Genomic DNA, 24,037 nt, shown 5'->3' on the forward strand with positions numbered 1-24,037 from the left:
AGGTGTTACCTAATTGTCTTTTAAAAAGCGGTGACACCTTGTCTAGTTTTCCCCCATACATCTCTTAATGCAATTAAACATCCTCAAAAACAAGGTATGGGAGAGGGGAGGCGCTGTTGAGTGGGTGAATGTGCTCGGGAGGGGGGGGGGGGCGGTTGTGGTATGGACTACCTGCAGAGTGTAGGAATCCAAATGAGAACATAATAGAAACATCAGAGGAAGGGGTATTGTCTCGGAGATGACAACAACATTAGAAAGTCAGGTAATTAAAAACGCACTTAGTGTTTTGTCAAAGTGGCCGTCATCGTTGAAGTTTAGCTACGTTACCCCTCCCCACCCTCTTATTTCTCATCCGTATTGCAAATAATGAGGCAGGAAAGACAAAAAGAAAACAATAACAAGAACGAGGAAGAAAAAAAAAAAAGGAAATCTATCAAAATGTTAAAATTTAAATGTTGTTCTGTCCTCAAGGACGCCGGGTTCTCGGGCATTCTGTTGTAGCTGTCCAGTAGGAAAAATGAGACATATCTTGGATGGGAAGCCAATGTGGGGGTGGGGGAAGGGGAGAGACACAGAAATAAAACCCGACTCCCATCTGATGACCAGCTTGTCTATAATCCTGAAACCCTCTCTTTTGCCAAGTCCTTGTGATACAGAAACATGATAAGAGCCGATTTGAAAGATTCTTTCAGTTTTTCTCCCAGGCCATGGCGGAGACATGATAACGTGTGCGCCTTAAAAAAAATCAGGTGCTTTTTTTAGGCAGTCTTCGTTTTACACAGCAGATTCAAGTTTAAAAAAAAATAAGAGAATGTGGCATTCATCCTTCTCTTTTTTTTCTTTTTTCTTTTTTTTTTACAATTACAGGACAGATGATACGGCCATCTTGAGATCGTTTGTCATCTGTCAGCCTCCGTTGACCTTGCAACAAACAGAGAGGCGCTGATATCATCTTTACGGAAAAAAGAGGAGCGCCGTAGTGTTTGGGTAATAAAGACACATTTTGCCTTCCATTTGCACTGCCAGTTAAAAGCGCACAAACACAGAAATCCATTACCGAACGCTACTTATAAGTGTGACCAATCCTTGTTCAGTCAATTAGAGTCTGAAGTCTGAATATGATGTTTGTCTGTTGGTGTCTGTGGCAGAACGGCACAGCCTGGGTTTGACGATGGAGAGGGAGATTTGGTTAGCTTTTTCGGGGGGCGGGGGGATTGGGGGGCCGTGCAGCCAAGCTCTACTTATCTCTTCCCTGCTCCTTTTTTTCCCATGTACAAAAGCGTTAACGTGCGCTGCTACGCGCTTTGCCATTGTTCTGCGTTAAAAAGCTTAAAGAATGTGTTTGTATAGCTGGCAAAAACTAGTGGTGCAAAGCTCGTCAAAAGCGTGTACTTAAAGTTATTTAGGAAAATAGGACAAAAAGGTTGATAGGAAGTGGATAATAAAGAGTGTCTTCCCAGAATGAGCCGAGATGAGGTTTCACATTAAAAAAGATTTATCTTAAAGTATGGTGTTAATCCGCAGCTTAATCCCTCCTCCTTCTCTTTCTTGCAGAGTCCAATGAAAACTATAAAACCATCAACTTCTTCCAATTTCTGGAAACTGGTGCATGCTGGGAGTGATTTTACAAGAATTTCTGTCCCATGAATCATGAACCAAGAATTCCTTCTGAGATGTAAGGACACATTTCAGATGAGATGACTTCAAGTTTCTGATAATTAAAGGCATGAAAAATAGTTTATTTTTAGCTTTTGGTCTTCACAATGGACAATACAATTGTTTTTTTATTATTACTATTATTTTTTCTTCATTAATGTTACTATTATTTATTCATTAATTTTATTAGAATTAAAATTAATATTTTCCAAAAATGTATGTTAAAAATAATTGTTATTTTTATTATTAGTGAAATAAATAAAGATATTCATTTACTAAAGGATTTGTACAGAAAAAGAACCTTCTTCAGTGATGAAACATATGGGTGTATCTAGACCTCAGCCCACTTCATAAATATTGTATTATTTCCTGTGTGTGTGTTTGTGTGTGTGTGTATGTGTGTGTGTGTGTGTGTGTGTGTGTGTGGTGTGTGTGTGTGTGTGTATCTGTGTGAAAGAGATTGAGGAAAAAGAGAAAAAGAGAGAGAGGCTGTGTGTATTTTTGTTTCTCTTTTCTGGGTATAATTAAATCTCACAGGGTTTCCTTTGGGATAGCTAATCATATCAGCGAATCAAATGCAGATTTATCCAGATTATGTCAAAACAACTTTTTATTGAGTCCCTAAAAACATCAAGCAAAAAACAGGGATTGCGTTAACAAAATCCTGAGTCCTAGCTTCTTCTACAAAAAAAACCTTAATCAACAAATTGAACCCTGTGAACTTTCTGATATATTCAAACGCATATATGTGTGTCTCTGTGTCTGTTTGCATGAGGGAGAAGGGAGACGGAGAGAGACGGAGAGAAATGGAGAGAGATGGAGAGAGATGGAGAGAGATGGAGAGAGATGGAGAACGAAAGGGAGAAAGAGGAAAAAAGGGAGAGAAATAAAGAGAAGGAGAGAAAGAGAGAGAGGGAATCGAGGGCTTGTTATTGGGTTTGTCAGGAAACAAAAGCCCCAGTGTTGGAGACAGCTTAAGCTGAGCAGTTACTGTACCTTTCAAAACTAATATGTAACCATATCTGTTTTAAAAGGACGATTCATATTACTGTGAATGCATGAGAAAAGTTGTTCCCATCTCCTAGACCCAGGAAACTGGAGTCCAGGCATAATGACCCCTCAATTGGAGGGTGGCCTTTTGTGGAAAGCATCGCATTTGAAAAGATGGGAACATTACATTTTTGTAATGATGTAAAACATCTTCGGTTTTTTTGGACAGGACAATGGCACTGATTGTGCTTTATGGTAGCCGTGGCGACTCAAAGGTCATTTTCTTTATGACTCTGTGGACAAGGGCAGCAGTGAATGAAAATTAGGCTATATGTGATCAAGTAAGTTATTAATCAGATTAAAATGGATTCTCTTTGGCTCCTATTTAACAAGGCTCAGGGAGAGAGAGAATATAAATGAGTACGAGCCAGAAGGGGGGTGGGGGGGACAATAGAACGCTCTGTTTACTCATTCTGAGAAGAATGTCATTGTTTCGGAGATGAAATCATAGTCAGAAAAGGCAGGCGTGAGGGAAAAAAACACGGACGTACACGCATTTAACACGCCTGTGTATCTTCACTAAAGCAGAAGCCCTCGCATCGCCTCTCAGACTCATCCAGGTAACCTTTGTAATCCTGATTAAATTACAGTAATTAGAGAAAAAAAAGAAGTCCTCCCCCATATTCCTCCAATCATACAATGCACCGTTTTAACTCTCCAGTCTGCGGGAGATGCCTGAAATGATGTGAGAAAAGCCTGCGTTGTTTATTTCCAGTTCCGAGGAGGAAAACGAGAAAGCGCATTTTCAAACACTTAATGTTTCAACGGGCTGGCCATGATTTACTTAAGCAGGGTTTTTTTCCCCCGCACCTTACTTTGTCTTCTTTCTCTGTTTGATGTTTAAATCAAACATGCTTTAGTGGTCCGGTTCATCCTTCACAAGACAACGGGACTGGGAATAATGCAAAGTTATTTGTCCCTAATTGCTACAGTATACTTTTCAAAACCCACCCCTGTTGCTTATATGTGTGTACTTGTGTTATTTCCGCTGTTTTTATTAGCGTCACTCCGTGCTACCATTGATGTCGAATAATAAAGGAAATAAAAGTTGACATAGTTTCTTTTTTTGTCATTGCACCTGTTCTTCCCATCATCTCCCTTTCCTCTCGGCTGTCATTGAAGTTTTCCGCGCATTCTCTCATTATGTGCCGGCTGTCGGTCTAAGTAGAGTTATTATGTTTGTGTTACGCGGTGTACCTGTTCTCTCGCAGGAAGAGTTACTTTATCAGTACAACCCCTCCGAGGCTCACTCCTTACATCTGAGGGTGCCTTGGGAAGAGGAGCCAGACGCTAAGAGGAATATCTCAAATTGAACAAAGTCTACAGGAGTGAGGGGAAAACAAACACCCGAAAAAATAACGAGATGGAAAGCGAAATCATATCAAATACAGTATATTGGGTTGGAAGGCCAATTTATAACCCATTGTTTTATGTTTTGTTATATTGAATTTAATGTGCATGCACACGCACAAACACAAACACACACACATATACACACACACAGAAAGAGAGAGACACAGAAATCTGTCGTTACTGTCTGAATGTGAATAGCTACTTTCTGCAACTCCCAAGATCCCGGCGTGGATTTTTTTCTCCTCTCGCTTCTAAAATAATGAATAGAATAATTGTCATGTAGTTGTTAGCATCCGATATTCGTTCCCCTTTCTCTTCCGAGGTAACCTGATACTTCATTCACTGTGCTTTCAGGAAATTATGAGGCCAATAAGGTATTACAGTGAGAAAGACAGAGAGAATATGAAGTCTTTCAAAGCCTTTCAACGCAGAAGACTTGATATCTGGGAAATAAGAGGGGGGAAAATATTTTTAGAAATCTCACAGCTGCTAGGGGAAAGCAACAGGTATCACCCAGAAAGGTTGACAACAGCTATTACAATTAATTGCTCTTTGAAACTAGTATTTGCACTGGTGAGTGACAGGGTGATAATTCACCTCTGTACAAGTTAAAATGGTAATATTGCACATGTGAAATAGCACCTCTGCGTCACCCGTCAACCCGTCATCTAACACACAAAAAGAGTATCACCAACACTGTCTGTCGCCTCGCAAACACATAGAAACAGACTGCCTCCTTCAGACAGCTTAATCACGAAGAATGCCCCCCCCCCCCCCACAACCGTGTTCTTAACAAAACAAAAAAAGGGGATTGCACGGTCAGTGGGAAAGGTCCACGGAGGGTCCAGGTTCACCCGGGTTCTGCAAAGGGGCCACGTTGAAACAACCGGCTGCTTTTTTCCGTCCGGCCGCCATCCCAGTAAAAAACGAACGGTACACCCGAGTAACAACACTGTAATATCTCGAAGTGCCGGGGACGTCCTGGCGGCGTTCTTTGCTTGCTGGGATCAACGTCAGACGGGTGGCCGTTGACATGTAAGTGCACGTCACTGACGCTGAGACCAGGCTGACCGCTCCGAGCACATGTCACCAGTGGGAGGTGGTCTGTCGCGGTGGTGGCAACACACGCCGGCGTCTTGGTGTATCCAGCTAACCCAGCCCTCGACTTGGGGGACGCGTCGGTGTGCTAACAGACTAACGAAGACCAAATTAATGTTAATTACCCGACTGATGGGGCAGGTATTAATGGCAATTACCAGGTTGCATCGTAATGTAGCTTTTGAAGTGGGCGGATGTCTTCACAAACAGCGATGTAGAAAAATAAAGCAGGGAGTGTGCAGCTCTGTACAGTATCTCTCGGTGTCAATTTGTTTTCCTATTACAGTCAGCGAGTCTATGAATTAGGTTGCGTTGGTAATTACTGAGCCAAAAATTGAAAATGCCATAAAGAACACAGTCTTTGTGTGTGTGTGTATGTCTTTGCGTGTGTTTGTTTGTTTCTGTCTGTTTTACTGTCCTAGCGAGGACAAAAAATCCCAGCAAAGATAGTAAAACAAAGTAACGTTGACATTTGAGGAACATTTCGCCAGTTCCCATGAAGATAAGGCAGAATTTCAGCTAAGAGGTTAATGTCGATGGCTTATGGTGTCCCCACAAGGGTAGCACAATGTAACACACACACACAGACATTTTAGCTTTTGTGTTTGAGAGAGTTTATTTCACTCCTAATGTGCGCTTACGTGTGTGCATGTGTGTTTGTCTCCAAGATACGGAGCGAGGGAGAGAGGGACAGAGAGAAAGAAATAGAGAGAGGACAGACAGAGACACCGTATAAGAAGAAGCGTTTGAACGGCAAAGCCCTTCTTTCTTCTCCACCAAGACAGTAAAGGAGCTCTCATGTCAGCTATGATCATGCACAGTTTGGAGCTTTCCCAGTCTAGCAAAGGAACCATATGTTTTTAATTATCATAATAGCTTTAAAGAACGTGTTCAGAGGGACACACACATCTGATCCAGTTAGTAATATGGTCTGAGCTTGAAACAGGCTGCGCTCACAGTCTCAGTAGTGAAGTGGGAGGCTGACAGGCCCAGAAGTAGTACCACGGCCTTGTTCCTGACCTCTACGATTGCGAGTTCAAGTCCCACACAGGGAGGTCCGCCTTCAAATCTCTCCCTCTTGACAGAGGTAATTGGCCACCAGTGACACGAACAGTGCTACAACTAAGTAGACAACCAACCGCCCCCCACACACATACACACACACACACAAGCAACCAAAACCACCCACGAGAACAGACTAGCCGACCAACGCTGTCAAAGGAGGATGTACTCCGGGCTAAAAATATCAGAGAATAAATTGAAGTTTTTTTTCTTCTTCTACATAGTTTGTGATCCTGACAATCTGTGTTTGTTTTTTCTTCTCCTTTTTGCTCTCCTTCTTTTCCTCTCTCTCTCTTTCCCTACTCCTCCTCCTCATACTCCTCCTCCTCCTACTCCTCCTGAACTTCCCGCGGTGCGGGCTTGGCATGTGATACACGCGTATCACGAACATACTGCGCCTGCATTTGATGGGCTTTGTAAATTGAGAAACCCAAAGGGCCGCGTGTAGGATTCACACGTCGTCTTTCCAGAAGTATTTAAAATAGACAATAATTTGTCTCCTTCACTCTCTCAAAAAAAAACTTTCTGTGCTCCTTGCATATTCTTTTCACTCCATCTCCTTATTTCTCTCCCTCTCCAATTCCACCAGGGGGTGTTATGCCCTTATGAACTATCAAAAAAACAGGGACATAACCCCACCCCTCTGTCCATGCACCCATAGAGTTGCCCCCCCCCCCCCCCCCCTCTCGAAAATAACACACTTGCCAATCTGTTTTCGGTAGCAACTGTCTACTCGATTTGGATCATCAACTCTGTGTGTGTCGGCTGTGCTTCTCCAGGTCAGGTGCTTCTAACACTGACACACCATCCCAGACCAACCCAGGAGTCTCTTCTCTACTTGACCCTGGAATGTCTGGGTTAAAAGGCAGAGGTTGGGTGAGGGCACTAAGCATGACTGTTCTGATTGGACGCCGTCTTAGCAGACCTCTAGGTGATAAACATCCAAATAATCAGCTAGCGACAGGTGACCTTGCACCGGGAAGCAACGTACTAAGGCTGCCGAAGAACAATCGATTAAACCTGTACTGACCTTTAACCCTATCTGACAGCTACACTGTAAAGTCAATGAACTCCGGACTTGGCGCGAGGCAAACACTGGTCAGGTGCCGTAAGAAGAAAACTCAAATGACCCCTAGAGCTGGTAGAAGAGTTTGATTTCCCAGTGCCGTGCCATTGTGTTGTTGGTTCACACTTGTTCAAGCACTCCATGCAGCCATACCAGCAATATTGTGCATTTCCTAACGGGTTTAAAGCAGCAAATCAAGTTAAGCATTTACCTAGCAATGATCAACAAAAAACACAGCGATGCTAGCGACACACGACTATGGGGCAGGAAGTGAGTGTCCTTGCGAGGAGAGCGCCAGATCTAAAAGTGATGTGAGCGCAGCTATCAATCTCCCTATCTCTCGCCTTCTCTAGCAAGAGGGTGCTTCATGCTGAGTTATGCTATTTTTCCAGCAACACCTAAGCGTGCCCACCCGGGCCCAGTCCTAACCCACGCCTTTCATCAGCGCTTCCTCTTCAGACTGCCAATCTCAACCAATAAGAGGCAATGCGGGTGTTGGACATACACACGCTTTGAGCAATGTTGTGTATAATATGGCCAAACAGAAGTATATCCTTATAACGTGTAGCTCTGCTGTATATACAGGAGATCTGTATAACACATGGGTATTGATCGTGCAAAACAGGTCCACATTAGCGACGCAGAGGGCCAACATCAATCTAATCACTACATGCTGTACCAGAGAAACTGGATCCCTTTAAATGAGATATCGGAAAGAATGGAATGACCACCTCTGATTCGCCGCTAATACATAAAAAAAAGATGCTGTTTGTGTGTGTTTGTGAATGTGTGCGTATTAAAGACCCTCCCCTAGCTTTGGGCATGCTAATGAAGAGAAAGCCACTTACGACGCTCAGCTCTTTCCGTCGTGCCCGACCCATGTGCCTCAACAGCCCAAATTCAGGGGAGAATTTCGATATTAATGATTTATGCTCTATTTGCATACAAACCTAATGCAAACCCACTTCAGATAATCACATTTCGCCAGTTCTGAATAGAATTTTCAGGACGGCTCGCCACCCCACCGCGAACGACTGTAGAGAGTATGTTCCTTGCAATTCCCAATGGGTGACCCCTCATCCATGAGGAGTTTGGGAGTGGATGAAAGGAGGGGCTAGCGGGCATTATTCAGGAAGACTTTCTGCTATTTGATATGGCGGAGGTAGGTGGGATTGGCGTACATCCATATTCACGCTATTGTAAAATGTATCTAGCGTGACATTCACATCCAACATCCAACACTGTCATCTGCACTTGATTATGGGGGAAACGCGCCGGGGTTGGAGAATGTTTCCTGGAGGTTTTCTGAACGCCTGTTTACTGTATCTCTGTCAAGTCTGCGCACTTGTGAGGTCTCTGAGCAGATGTTGCCAGGAGACCGAGCATCGTGGGGGGGGTCGGGGACTGGGGCTGGGGCAGAGGGGGCGGGGTCAGGCTTGGCACACTTCCATCCAGCTGTGCTAAGCTAGCCGAGAAACGGGATGAGAGCACTTTGAATGGGAACCGCCTGTCCCGTGGATCAGTCGGAACGCAGATATCGGGCCTACTGTCAGTCTGGGGGTAGGTGAGGTTACACAGCCGTGGAGTCCCAGCCCGTGCCCTGTGCTGATGTGGCATGACCCCAGAGAAAGGGATGTGCAGGGTGCCCTGAGAGGTGAGGATGAAGCCCGGCGAATATTTAGGAGGTGACAGGGTCAGAGGTCAGCGAGGGTCTGAGGGGGTTCTCGATCCGGCATGCTACTTATACACTCAAGCTCCCTGCCGGGAATGTGACAGTTAAACGCTGTCTCAACAACACACGTACACATGCCCTGAACTGACCCCGATGGGTGCTACTCGCGTCCGTTTAATAGCTCGTGTTTTTAGGGGTTATCTCCGCGTTGTCGTCTACAAAACTTGAACAGGAACGGAGGACGTTAGAACAGTTTCAGGGCTGATGTGCGGTGCCCATAATCAACAGTCAGGCCCTATTACAAAGACAGGCTGACTCGGGCTAGGGGAAAATAACACACCACATAAGAAAGCCCTTTGTTCCATAGACAAAGCCTTATCTAAAAAGGTCAGGCATTCTCAGTTCTATTGGAAATGGACTACGTCACAAGGGCAGCTTTGAAAATGCCTTTTGATTGAAGGAGGACATTCCAACACAAAAGCGTTTACAAAGTAAAAATGCCGCTCATTTTTCTCGCTGCGAATGACCCTCTGAGGTTATAAAATATGCAGCAGGTTCCACAACGACAGGCCCCGTTTCCATGACAGCAAAGGTCAACTAATCATGAAGACTTCTGTCATTTCTGTATGACGGGTCACACATTGACAATCTACTGGGGTGTGTTCCTGGCACCTAAATTATTATAAGATGAACATAACAAAATTATTAACTTCTTTCTAATATGGGTGTCCTTTCATAAACAATAAGTTAAAAACATACCGTAAAAGTACTTCTCATGTAAATATAGTATTTTGTAGCATGTAGAGTATTTTGGAGCATGTCAAAACGTAATGAAATACTTATTCTTTCTGTTAATCCTAAATCAATTTGGAAAGAGATTGTTTATCTAACAAAATAAAATATCTGTCACACCATTCAATGTTTGCAGACTATGAGCAGTGGTATGTCAAAACTAAATTAATTCAGGTTGCTAGATAACTCGCCTCCTATACCGCAAGCGTGTGACATTTAATGAATATTACAGTATATACAAGAAATGCAATATAGAATATTTATGTTGTGATTTAAAGTGAGAGGCGAATAAAAGACATTCAGAGATGGAATCCCCCAGATATGGCTGGTTGAGTTCTCGACTAAAGTGTGATGTTTTTAACTTATCCTAGTACGCTTTGCTGTGCCATGAGTTCAACTTAAAGATGCTTTCCCCCTAAGATTTTTGTCACCAAAACTGTAAAAAGGGCACTGAAAAAAAGAAGGAAAAAATGGATTCTCAAGGAGTGCCTGTAACCTTAACAGAATCATGAAAGCTGACAGTTCATTTTTCACAGGGTCATAGATCTTTGGGTCTTATAAAGTAATGGGCTTTTGGGAGAGGGCTTTATGAGAGCTAAGATAGTTAACCGCTGTGCGCTTGAGATGACATGGGAGCTGAGGTCCTGCTCTCAGGCAGACAGGAGTATTCCCTTCCACAGGATGGAGGGAGGGAAGACACTACTGTCTCTCTAATATAAACTTGTAATAAAGATTAATATGTTGCTGCTCGCTACTCCAATAGCTTCCAAACTTGCTTGAAATAAGGTTGAAATCACTTTAGAGCAAATCAATTTTGTGTGAGTTCCATTGTGATGTCAGGACAAAGTTATGTGTGTGTGTGTGTTTGTGAATATATGTGTGTGTGTGTGTTTCTGTGTAGACAGGTTGGCTGTAAACGTCACACAAATGATGCATGGCGCATTGACGGGGCAGAAGGCCGTGTGGTGTACCGATTTCAAACAGCCGGCAATACAATGTGTAAAATCACAATTGTCTCATACCACATCTTTGCTAATCAAACTAAAATCTGCTAGCTAGCCAAAAGACCACTGTTAAGAAATATGTACGACTGAAAATACATACTGCTCATAACGCGTGTCTAGTTCATATTTTCGATGAACACTCAGAGACAAAATACAGCTTGCATGACGACGACCGTTTTCTGCCAATCCAGTTGGTTTTGCCCTGCAGCTGCGCGCGTGACGCTTTCGTTGCTAAACCACTGGGCCGTCTCTGAAACGGCGCTGGAAAAATTAGTCGTGGGAACCACGTGCCGCACGACAGTGCTATGTGGAGCCAGCGGACACAACGACATGTACGTGTGTCTGACAGGTTGCGTGTGTGCGTGAGATCAAAGGCGGCGCCATGCGGCAGGGGGGTGTAAGGCTCTCTCACCGTGTGCCTCCGCTCTCTTGATGCCACTGCTGGAGCCGCTTCCAAGGCCGTTGAACGCTGCGAGGTTCTCCGAGCTGTAGGCCCTTAGGACGGACAGCATGTTCATCTGGTGCTCGAGATGGGCCTGTTCCGGCTTCAGCAGCCCTGGGGGACCGCCGCCACATGAAAGGAGACCCAAACCCTGCTGCCACTGCTTCTCCAGGGGCGGGGGAAGTGGCTGGGGAGGGGCCCCGGGGCCCGCTGAGGCCCCCGCTCGCTGAGCCTCTCTAGCCGGGCCCTCAGCCTGCATCTGCTTCGAAATTCGATCGGTGGCGCCCTCCTCGTCCTCTCGCTCCATCTCATCCTCGTCCTCCTCATCCTCTTCCTCCTCCTCGTCAGAGTGGGCCGGCTGTCTCTCAGGCTGGTCAGGCTCGGCACCGTGGCCTCGCTCAGCGGCTTGGCCTTCCTCATCATCGGATTGACCCTGTTCCTCCGGCTCGCCACACGAGGCCTTGTCGGAGAGCTCATCGCCAGCTGCTTCTCTGGCTCGGCTCTGGTGCTCCAGGGCTGGGTCAGGGCATGTTGCGCCGAACCCCTGGAGGCCGGGGTTCCTTGGGGAGCCATCGTACATGACTCCATACTGCTTGTAGAAGTCACTCTGGAAGGCTCCCATGGTGGCATGGGACTCCAGGTGATTGGGCCAGGCCGATTGGCTCTTCTCGCCCTCTCTGTCAACGTCTCTGTCGTGGAGATGGGCCAGGCCTGGGTTGACCTTGAGGGAGTGGGAGGGCTCTCCCTTGCCCTCCTTGTGTTGCCTGGCCTTGCCGAGGTGATTGGCTTGCAGGTGGAGCGCCATCAGCTCCACTGAGGCCGTGCTGAAGGAGCAGAAGAGGCAGCCGTGCCATGCCACATTGTCCTGGATGGTGACCGAAGAGCCAGGCAGGGAGCCTGTCTCAGGCTTCACGTTGACGGACAGGTCCAGGGGCTCGTATTGAGACCCAGGTTTGCCTGCCGGGGGCTTCGCCTCTGCCTTTTCCTCGCCAGCGTCGGCCCTCTTGGCTTTGGGCTCGCCGCTTTCGAAGTAATGTTGTGTCTGCAGGTGGCTCTCTCGCATCTCCTTCTCCTTCTTGAGGGAGCTGAGGACAAAGCTGTCCATGAATGCCTGCAGGGAGCCCTGGAAGTTGACCCCGTTTCCCACCATGCTCTGGTATGCCCGGCCTAGGTCACTGAAGCTAGCCGGCCCGTCTGCAGCCGGGGGTCCCTCAGGGCTCTTCATGCTTTCGGAGGGGTTGTCGGACCCCAGGCCGTGGCGCTCCCGCTCTCTGTCCCTCTCACGTTCGCGCTCCCTGGGGGACATGACGCCCGGAGGCGCCCACTGGTGGGGATGCAAAGGCCCCCCCCTGAAGTCCAGGCTAGAGGGCATGCCCTTAAAGAAGCTGCGGAGGACATCGGGACGGGCGAACACAGCGCCCTTGCCATGTTCCTCCTTGTGCTCGGAGGGGGGGGCATGTCCAGACGGACCCCCGCCGTTCTGCCTCTCCCGGTGGTGGCGCTCCAGGTGGTACTTCAGCGAGGCCGACTGGGTGCCCGCATAGTCGCAGTGAGGGCATCTGTAGGGTTTCTCTCCTGTAGGAAAGAAACAGGGAGAGAGAGAAAGGGAAAGAGAGAAATGGAGGGAGAGAAAGGGAGAGAGGTCAGGAAGGATGGAGAAAGGAAACAACAGTGATCTCAGTGTTAACCAACATTCAACAGAATTCTGTATTCAGCAAACAGCTCCCGAGCTTCGTTCAGGGGATTGGCATCTAAATACGGGTCGATCCGGCCCGATCCAGCAGCGCCAAGTGAGCCATCACTCATGTCGACACAATAAAAACCATTTCACCATATGGTGCTTTCAGTCCACTACAAGAGATAATATTTTTCAACTGACAACAAAACTGTCTAGATATTATCTCTGTTTGCATAGACTTGGGGGTGGTTGGTGGCGTCTTTCTCTTGGCCTTATTCGCTGTCAGGCCTCTGCCTTAGAGATGAGACAGTGATTTCTATGACGTTCTCTATTTGCAGTTTATCACGGGAAGTATAAACCGCCGTCCACAGAGCAGATCCCCACTGTTTCCCAGTCGAAGGGATCTGTGGCCATTTGGGCCAAACCAAGGAAGATACAGTCCTATCATGGGAAACTAAAATGAACTTTAACACAAAAGAGAACGTACATATGTGAAACACGTGTCTGTATAATATGAGACTATTATAGGGGTATGTTTCATATAATGACTTCACTTGTCAGTGCTGGTACAACCTCTATACATAAATATACTATGCATTTACTGTAAATATTCATAAATATTCTTGAATGGTTAAAAACGCAATCAAGATTTTATTTTTGCCAGAAAAGGGGATCTCCATTGGACAGATAAATTACTTCCAGTATCTCGACATTAAATGCATCCTGCTAACAATTATAATATATTTTAAACCAAAGCCAGATTCGGAATCAATAAACAATATGAAAAAATGCAAAGCTGGGTTTTTAGACATAGTAAAGTTCCTGGCATCATTTCTCTTGGATACGTCACAGCTAAGTGTGTGGGAAGCGAATGGGGGGTGGGGTGGATCGGTTGGAAAAAGTCTTGAATAAAAGGATGTTTGTCAAGTATTGTGTGTGTATATATACTGTAGTTATAACATGTTTAGATTATACACATGGAAACCATTTTTAACCGATTTTTTTTGTTGCATTGTTACGCAAGACTGCCTTGAATGATTTAAGTCTCGCTCTGTAGTAAATCATGGATATAATTAGCAAATGGCATACTGCTCAAGTAATTCATCATTATTTGGAGGGCACCATTCCAGAAAAAGACTGTAGGATCTGCAGACACACTGCACAGTCCCAAATAAAGAACCACAAACACAAACTCAATACAATATTGATACCAAAGAGATAGAAAATTAGAGAGGGGAAGGGAGGTAGAGCGAGAATGAGAAAAGGAGATGGAGAGAATAGAAGACAGAGAAAATGGATGAGAGAGGGTGAGAGTTCTATTCTTTCTGGGCTTTTTTTTTTTTTTTTTTTACACAAGAGCGAATTTGAAGCGTATATTTAAAATAAACCATGCGAGATGAGCTTTTAACCCAATAAGTGCTTATCCTCTAAGCAGGATAACAGTGGCTTGGGCTGATTTAATAAGGAAACGTCCCTGATGCAAATGATCAGTCTCAATTCCTTTAACTGGACAAAATGATATTCTAGGCCCGAAATTAGAGTACAATTAGAACAATCTGTTTTTTCTTTCCATTTTTTTTTTCTTCTTCGAAGGCTATTAACGTTGAGAATGGACGTTGACACGGCCATCCAAATATTTGATAAATGTATAAATCCAAGCATGCTATATCTTCAGCTTCAGGCATTCGAATGAACAGAACATAGGATACAGTGCCTCTCTAAACAAAGCTTACAATCACTGTCCTGTATACATGGCTCGGAAATGTATACCGTAAATGTGTGTGCGTGTGTGTCTTTGAGCACAAGCGTGTGGGTGTGCACAAGCATGTGCGTGTGCACGCCTGGAAGAGTGTGTTCTTTGTGGGCCATTTGGACTGGCTGAGACATCTGCTCCATCATACGTCGGGGGCATGTGTGACATCTGGGATATATACTGTATCCTGCCTTGCAACATTACACACAATTTACTGCTAAAGGTCATTATGTACCAGTTAATCCACTTTTAATTGACATCAGCGCAAACAGCACAACCTCTGCAAAGCACCACAGATTTCCATGGAAATGATCATTTCTCATTGTTTGGGAAGGCACACTTATCCTTCTTTTGTGTGAAACACGTAAAAGAAAAAAAAAAGACATCTATGTATATTAACGGAAATAATGAGGAGAAAAATACAAACAAATAAGACAAGGAAAAACCGCATGAATGACTGGCTGCGACGGTATATGTTGTGTATTTTCATTAAAACTATTTTAACTTATATGTAGGAATGTTCTCTCTCAGTGTGTATGGCTCTACTTGTTCAAACAGTTCTTCTGCTCCAACCAATTTCATCTGGATTTGTATGATTTGTCACAGCTCCATAGAAACCACTCAGAATAAACACGCAGAGACACCACAGAAGAGCAATTAAAACAGTTAATAGATATGACATACTTTAAGATGAATTTCCATATGGCTTTATATAATGGTGAAAGGCTTTCATACCACTCGGAGTTGAGTAAGACCGAGCTGGAAACAGTGCTGTCATTCCAGCTGTATCTGGCCTGGGACTGGTTAAACGTTTAACCTTTCAGTTAATGTCGAACACTGTTTCGAAAAGCAAGACTTCTGGTTAGCAACAAACAACGGTGTGTCACTAAAACCAGAGCACTGTATGTGACACATGCAAAGGGGAACTGGCTTGGAGGAGAGTAGGATGTGTTACTGTTAAACCTGTTCAACAAAGGGAGTGAACAGGGAGAGAGAGAGAGAAACAGAGGGAGGGAGAGAAATGGAGAGCAGGATCACAGGTCCCTATTGATTCATTCTGATTGCAAGGTTAGGTTAAGGTTAAGTGACATGGCCAAGGCCTGTCTCTCTCTCTCTCTCTCTCTCTCACTCTCTCTCTCTCTCCATCCCCATTTAAAGGTGAGCAGAAACTCCACTGGTTATTTTCCCTAAAGTTATGCGTAGCCATTGTCAAGAGCAAGGACCTTTTTTATTTTTTACACACAGCTGCTTACTGCTAAATACTGCCTTGTCCAGAAGGGGACAATCTGTGTCTCTAATTGCTGTCACTGAAGCCTAGATTCATTATGTGACTTTCCCATTAAAATGTGAGCATTAATTTGTATAATGAAATATCACCCACTGCAGTGTTCATTAAGTGTGGCCCCACACTGTACGCTGCACAATGTTAGCTACCTAGAAAACTGTGGTTAATTTCACTAATGGATATTTTCCCACTCACTGTTCAAGAGGAAATTAATACTGTAACATTAGCTCTTTAACTTTTAGAGAAATTTAAATTCACTTCATTCCTTTCAACAAAATGTTAGCGAGTCATTAATCTAGCATTGTGTCGCGTGACGCGAGGCACCTCTCAGTAAGCAATGCCATTGTGCCATTCAGACGGAATTAGGATGAGGGGGGCGCGTCGCGTCGTCCTCGGTTTCCCAACGCACCCGTTGCCCGGATGGAGTTCTTCGGCGGATTTCAAAGTGGCCGCTTTGATGTAATTGGCGCCGCCCTCGACGCCGGGTCGATCCGACAACCTGCGAGTGATTTAAAGGGCAGCTGACTCGCTGACGCATCGGGGGAGGCCCGGCGCACTAGAGGGCCACGCTAACCTGCACTCACGCCGGGGCCTGGCCTGTCAATCCGAGCGAGTTAACGGAGGCCCCGGGATGAGGCCTCTGCTTCCTCTCTGCTAAAATATGGCCCTTCTGGGGACCCTTACTGTACCACTCAAACAGGCATAACTCAGTTAGGTAACAGACACCCCCACCTCCTCCCCCCTGAAGGGGAGGTTTTTCAGAGAGGTATGCAGAATCAGGACTCTGCTCTCGTTGACCTGGATGCGCCGTTTTACACAGGGATCCTAATTATGGCTGAGCACAAGTGCTCCTGCACTACGCCGAGCTGTGAGCCACGCTGGCTCCTTAATTCCCCTCCAGACCAGAGGTATGCGCTCCTTATTAAAGGAGGGGGGGGGGGTGCGGTTTGGGTGGTCTCTACTCTCCCTTTTAAGTGCAAGGCGAAAAAATAAAAAGGGGGGGGGAAGCTAGCATTGATTTCCTCAGCTGCAAGAGATTTCCATTTTAAGTTGTGAAAGCTTGAGCCGTGCCTTTATTGGTTCTTGAGGATTACATTTTTTTCGGAGTGTAAAATGGTGTTTTCAGATACTGAGGTCAAGGCACGGGGCTCTCTGTCCCGGAGCATGCACAGTTCACAGAGGCGGGGGGGCGGGGGGGGAATGTGAAGTCCTCAAAAACCGCAACCACTCCATGATTTACAACACGGGGCTTATCTTCAGCCGATCCCAGAGATATAGCACGGTAGACAGTCACCGGCGTAAACACGCGCGAGATCCGCCAAGTAATTAGAGCACAGCTCCAAAAGAACTGCTAAACACTGGTTTCTCGTGATCCTGTGTGTCCTGTATGGGCCGCCGTGTTACATTGTGTCGTGGGTTTTCACATGTGGTCCTGCAGGGTATTCCTGTCTGCATGCTAAGCAGTGCTCTGGCTTACGAGGTAGGCACGTACGGTCTTCATATTAAGGCGCGGCGTAAACCCTTCGCCGGCGTGTGACTTTTAGCCCATAAGGACAACGATTTGAGCAGATGCCCTTTGGTATAAGGGGATCTCAGATCGGCCTACATATGACAATAGCTTGGATATTAACTGGGGCATTTCTGCCTCGCAGTCCCGGGTAGTGGAGTATGACACCTTGTTCTGGCCCCTGGTCAGTGGGCTAACATCATTACTCTTACCGAGGCCACTTCCAACACCCGGTAACATGGTCGTTAGTGCATGTTGCAACAATGTTTAGATCTGGTTGACATTAGGAGAGTAGCTAAAGGGGAAGACTGAAGGACAGTTGGCCAAGCGGTGAGAGCATCTGAGCAGTAACCAAAAGGTTGCTGGTTTGAATCCCAGAGCGGATAAGGCAGGAAATCTACAGTACAGCGCGTTTCCCGTAAACGGCGGCGTGCTTTGAATAATAGTTTTCACTGGCGGTGTCGAAGATGGTCTGGTGGCGTCGACTCAGAGCGGACAGGGGAGAGAGGACAGTGCGGCATCTCATGGGAACCCACCCAACTGACCTGTGTGTATCCGCAGGTGAACTTTGAGGTGGTGCGAGGTTCGGAATGTCTTCCCACAGTAGGGGCAGTCCTTGATGGCCGAACCCAGGCTTCTGTCCCGGTGCTGGGACGGGGCCTGCTGAACACTCCCCGCCGTTTTCACCAGGTCATCCCCGACATCTGGAGCAATGAGACACACAGAGAGACAGACACAGGAGAGGAGTGGTGAGTGTCACTTCAAAACCATCACCGTGTCAGAAAACACTTTTCTTTCTTTGTCCTCTTTTTTCCATCCAAATCTGCTAACACCACACAAAGTCAAACACATCAATGGGTTCACGTTTTGTCGCTGGTTTTCCCACCCATTTCAAGCTGACAGAACGCTGACAGTTCATAAGCTTTCAGGCTTCTTTAGAAACACCAGGCAGACCCCCTCCACACTCTCCCACTCCTGTCGAAATGTTTTATCCCCGCTATCATCATATTTCGGTGGCATATGGCGGATTGTGTTGAAATGAACAATACAAGAAAAGAAACGGCAATGTCAGCAGCGGGCTAAGGCGTCTCCGTAGCACCCCGATTCTGACAGGTAACGACGCTTCTGTCAGAGATATGAGAGGGCGATAACAGTGACCCCAGCCCGCCTGAACCGACACTAATACCGCGCAAGACGTGTGGACACCGCCAGACTCCGCTCCAACTAATCACCTCCCTGAATCCGGAGATGTACTGCAGTAGATGTGAAAAGAGTTGATGACTGCACCATCACACAGTCTAATGGAATCAAATCAATTCGTATCTGTCGCCTGCTCGGTAAACAGCAGGTGTTGACTAACGATGAAGGGTTAAAAAGTAAATGAATGAGACGGGAATCAACAATAAAAAGAAAACAAGAAGATGAAGAGAAAAAAAAACATAGTAACAGAAGGAATATAATATGTACACAAGGCAATACAAAAAACAGCATTAATGAATGTCCATAACCTGTCCATATACAAGGATTACATAAGGCAGGGTTGACTAGACAACAGGATAGACAATAAAGAGTAGCAGCAGCGTGTGATGAGCGTAAAATGTCAAAATGTACTTTGTGTGTGTGTGTGGCCTCTGTATTTATGTGTATGGGTTGTGTAGGAGACAGTGTGTGCCAATACGCGGCAATACAACATTTGTGGGACAGTGCAGGTAGTCTGTGTAGCAATGGGGTAATGATTTTACAGTGATGTTTAACAGGTGACTATAAAGTGAAGATGACTCCTCGCACTTCTATATGTAGGTCCTGACCTCATTACATGGCCGTGTAAAACTCTGATACTTTAGGAAACAAAGCTCTCTACTCGCTTGACGAAGGGTGATGAACTTCAAAGAACTTCAGTAACCCTACACCGCAATGCATTATGGGTAAGCAGGAAGTAGCAGAAAGCAGTGGAATGTTCTCTGGCCCACATTTACTGCTTATGCTTAAGTCAGTAAGCGCCTGACCCGCGACCAAAGCACAAATAAGGTTACAAATGTTACCCCCCCCCCCCCCGGTCAGCACATGATATGGTATGTGAGTGGGGAGGGAGGGAGGGAGAGCATCTGAATGGGTCAACCCACTTAGGCACACAATCAAAAGCATTTCTTCCAGTGGCCTAATCTTTCCCACCCCATTCCATCCTCCCTGTGAGCAGTCAAACGTGGTTTTAAAGCGAAAGAAAGCCTGAAGTCAGCGAGTCACGGAGCCGCCGGCGCGGGTCACGTGACTCCGCACCCACACTGCCGATGTACAGTCGCCTTATTTATCTGGGTGACCCCCCCCACCAGACAATGGGCATACGGTAAATGAACAGTCCACATACGTTTAACGGGGACACACAAAGCCCCTTAATACTGTACACGCTGTTCTAATCTGCATGTGACCTTTTCAAACCTGCCCTCTCTCCTAAACAAACGTCCAGGCACAAGATTGTTTTTAATCAATACGCCCGGCAACGGCATTCCATTACAGACATATTGTACTGTAACTACATTCTCCGCAAACGCGTTCACGCCACTCAGGCAACCCCTACCCACGCCCCCCACCACCCCCCACCCACTCCCTTGGCAAAGTTTCCTGCTCTCGTGTAGCAAACACGGGTCCACCTGTCCAACCCAGATGGAGTAGAATTAAACCCCTAAAAACACAGCTTATGGCCAGCCTCATCCCCTGGCCCTCTATGGGTCAGGGTTAACAGTGGGTCCTGTAGCAAGGAGACAACGTTTTCTCTCTAGCCGTCCTTCAATAATGAATGTTTCAATTGTGATATACCCGCAAATTGTGGACAAAAACACACACACACACCTCCCGCGCAGCGAAACCTCCAAATATATGTTAATGTAGTGTATGGATGAGAGAAATAGAAAGAGAGAGAGAGTCCCAGGCGATGGGTGTCCAATGTGTGGTTGTCTTTAATCAGCCGACTGATCCCAAGCTTTTAATACGGCTGTTCCAATTACTGTAAAAGTCATCCTGTGCCGTATAACCACAAATATTGACAGTTTATAGCACAACACATTTATGACATTTGAAGGTCACCTCATATATTAGACGTCATATTTCAGAGGAGCGTGTCTGGGACAGAGAGATTCTCGATAACTCGCCACCTATAACCGGTCTCTATCTATTGATTTGCCGATGCTTTGCTCCTTTTTATGCAAAGGAAAATCTCTGGGAGACACAACATTAAAATGATTGTCACAGCCAAGCCATTGGCTTCATAAACTACCTTGTTAAAACCCGATACCACAGCTCTTAGTGCCATCTCACCGAGACCACAAGACAACAGCATGCAGAATGTTCGTGCACAGCTAGCGTTACACTTGGCTAATAATTTTAGCGCAGTCAGAGTAAATATTACCCACTGGGGATGAAAAAACCTTGCATGGACATGGTCAGATAATTTGACTGTTCCTGTTTCCTGAGTGATCAATGTCACCCCTACGTTTACTGCTGATTTAACAATCGAGTATCGCTAGCTAATAAATACAATGGCACAAGTTAACGACACTTCCGTTATACAATGCTACTTTGGTAACTACACAGTGCAAACTGCAATTTGGCAGCTTGTTATTTTCATTAGCTAATCTAGCCCACATGATCAATTTTGGGTTACTGTACTGTAACAGCGATGCAGTAAATGGCCAGTTACTGTACACACAACGAGACAACACCCGGACACTGATTTGCTTATTCATCCTGTGAAAGACGTGAGCTAGCACACAATGCAAACCAAAGTTAGCAGAGGTTAGGGCTAACACTCTAGGCTATAAAAAAGTCAACTGTAGGCTGTAAAAAATAATACAGTGTTTTGCACACTGTAACTATAAGCTCCAATTTATCAAGTAGGGGAAATAAATAAAAAAACAGCATCAAGGTGCCTTCTTCAGGGTTGAAGTGGAATAATATCAAACACTCGCATACATAATTCAGGCTTTCCGATCAGAGACAGGCTCAGCTTTTATTGGGCTCATCCAAAATGTAATGCGACATAACAGAACAAAGGGCTGGGATCAGATTGGAGCACAGTTGTACTTGACCACCTGGGAAATGGCTGAGGATCATGATTCCGGCTGCTGTCTCCTGCAATACAGGTCTGACACCACGAGAGGATCTGTTGGTGACACAACAGGACACTCTGCGACCACCAGGGGGAAAGGCAACAGGAGTCTACCGGCACAAGTAACCCTCACACGTGTGTGTTGGTGTGTCCTCGGAGACGGACCACACCCTGCTCCCATTAATGGAAAACAACAACGATAACAACAAAGGAACAACTGATGGGAAAGGGCCTCGTCCTTAATGGCGCTCTTTCAATCACACTTCCAGGCTAAATTGTTCTGTGGTTTTGATTACTGTGATATCACTTTCTGGAACGGGGAAAAAAAAATAATAAAAAAATAAACAAGTCATAAAATCCCAAGATGTCTCCCCTCTCTCTCCATTATTGAAAATGTGTCACGTGATCTGTCGAAGCCAGTGCCCTCTCCCTCAACAGAACTACTGACATGCCCGAAAAAAAAGAGGAAAAAAAAGGTGAGAAATAGAGGGAAATAAAAAGGGGGGGTAGGAAGAGAGAAAGTAAAATGTGATGACATCATTTGAAAGGCATTAGGCTTTTAAAAATGTGCCCGGGGGGACTTGATTTCCTTACGCGGGAGCAACACAACACCATCCGGCTGATGCTCTGCTCTCTTTTTTCATTTGGACGGGTGCCATCTTTGTGAACGGCTGGTTCATGCGAGTTAATCAATTTGAGGTTTAGTTACACTGCTGAGGCTAGCATTCTAGCCACTGCTAGAAAGTAATCTGAACTCACAGAATTTATTAACCAAACACCAATTATCATTAAACACCACTGCATTATCCCTGCCTTTACTACCTGACAAGGACTACTTAATGAAATTTTAGATTAAAGTTATTTAGTGTGTGATTTATGGGCACAAAACTCCTAATGCTGCCCAATGTGCAGATGCTAGTAGAAGCACTTTTTTTGTTTTTTTTTTGAATGGGAGTACATCAGGGACCCAGAACCCTCAAAGGTTGTATCATAGCAACCAGGTTCAGACCAGGAAAAACACTCAAGCGTCTACTGTATCTGAAAGACCACATGCACACACGATGAACCCAGCAGCACTCGGGCGAGAGGGTTCTGTCGGTGACCCTGTGTAACAAAATGAAATCAAATGAAATGAATAAGAAATTGGGAAAAGTGTTTACCCCATGATGTTTGTGAGATGAAACAGCCACAAAATGTGTTACGTATAAGGCATGTGGGTAAACAGGGGCACCAGATGTTCTTTGATGTTAATAATGGCATTTATTATTAATATTAATTAGACTGCATTCAGCAATACATTTGGGCCATTTCCAAGTCAATTAAGCAAAATGGCATTCGGGAGATGTTGAAACGACATTTTAAGGCAGGTGTTCGGCAGTCCCCAAATAAAACATTTTCACAGCTACTGAAAAACAACAATTCTGGGCTGATTTTGTCTGCAGCACTTGTTTTCATGCTCCAAGCCTTAGAAACCTTCATTTCTATATCAACGGTTTATCAAGAGCAATAAATTGTTACATTTCGTTTTCGTTGTTGATTTGACACATACTAGCGACGCGATTAGTGAATTAATGAATAGGTTTCTTACAGCGTGTGTACACATATGCCACACATGAACCAGCCCAAGTCCACACAGATTGACGAAAGAGATTACACCAGATATAATATCGTGATTACGATAATGACAGTTTGTGAAAACACTGCAGATTAAATCTACAGTACGAAAAATGATTTTAACGGCTTAACTCCGGAGTAGGGAACACAAGGCAAAACAGACACTTCATCACCGAACGCCGGTGTTTTGGCCGCTCCGGACAGACCAGCACCTCCCCGGTCCCAGGACACAGTGCCCACGTCGACAGTAAGTACCACTCAGAAAGAAAGAAAACATCTAATTACAGAACACATGGTAGTGCAGTGGGGAGGGGGTCGGGGGGGGGGGGGGGGGCGTTGTCTATATAATCGCGGACCCTATGGGTGAGGGGAAAAAGATAGGCCGTCCTAAAGCTCTGTCCTCTGTAATCTGGACCTCTGAAGGGATGCCACACCTCCAGCTAACTCTGATTTGGCAGGAGTCTGTTTTTTTTTTTTTTTAAGCGCCACGAAGCTGAGCCATACAATGGTACATTAACAATCTGTGCGTTCATTTATCAGGGAGCTGGGTTCTGGACTCGGTGTTTATGGCGCACTGCACTTTTCATCGCCGAAAATTAATGAACATGCCTCCCCTTGCAACAAACATGCACCTGTGCTGCAGAGATGCTAATCACAAACATTTATATTTATTAGCACCGGTCTCACTAAAATGGGTGTTATAAAAAAAAAGGGGAGGAAAGATGGTGCATTTTCCGCCTGCTGAAGGCAGAGGAGACATTTCTAAATTGTATTTAAGCACACATTTATTCCCTTATTTGCTACCGGTTCCGGATTGATGAAGAGGTCGGGCAAATTAGGTTTAATCTATTTTCTGTTTCATTCCTGACTTATATGAATTATTCTTCTGGACGGAGCTGGAGT

At 45.4% G+C, this 24,037-nt stretch overlaps 1 protein-coding gene across 7 annotated transcripts in view; it reads right to left on the reverse strand.

The window, feature by feature from the left end:
• LOC105022733 (zinc finger protein 536) overlaps positions 1 to 24,037 on the reverse strand; it is a 139,639-nt gene that overhangs the window by 21,589 nt on the left and 94,013 nt on the right. For all 7 annotated transcript variants that reach the window (XM_034296996.1, XM_010891407.3, XM_034296995.1 and 4 more), the window contains 2 exons: positions 17,964 to 18,122; positions 11,166 to 12,770 (listed from right to left, as the gene is read on the reverse strand). In XM_034296996.1, coding sequence (XP_034152887.1) covers positions 11,166 to 12,770; positions 17,964 to 18,122 — 1,764 coding nt within the window. The remainder of the gene's footprint in view (positions 1 to 11,165; positions 12,771 to 17,963; positions 18,123 to 24,037) is intronic.

The sequence above is a fragment of the Esox lucius genome, chromosome 2 (genome assembly GCF_011004845.1).
Source record: "Esox lucius isolate fEsoLuc1 chromosome 2, fEsoLuc1.pri, whole genome shotgun sequence".
Classification (NCBI taxonomy): Eukaryota; Metazoa; Chordata; class Actinopteri; order Esociformes; family Esocidae; genus Esox; species Esox lucius.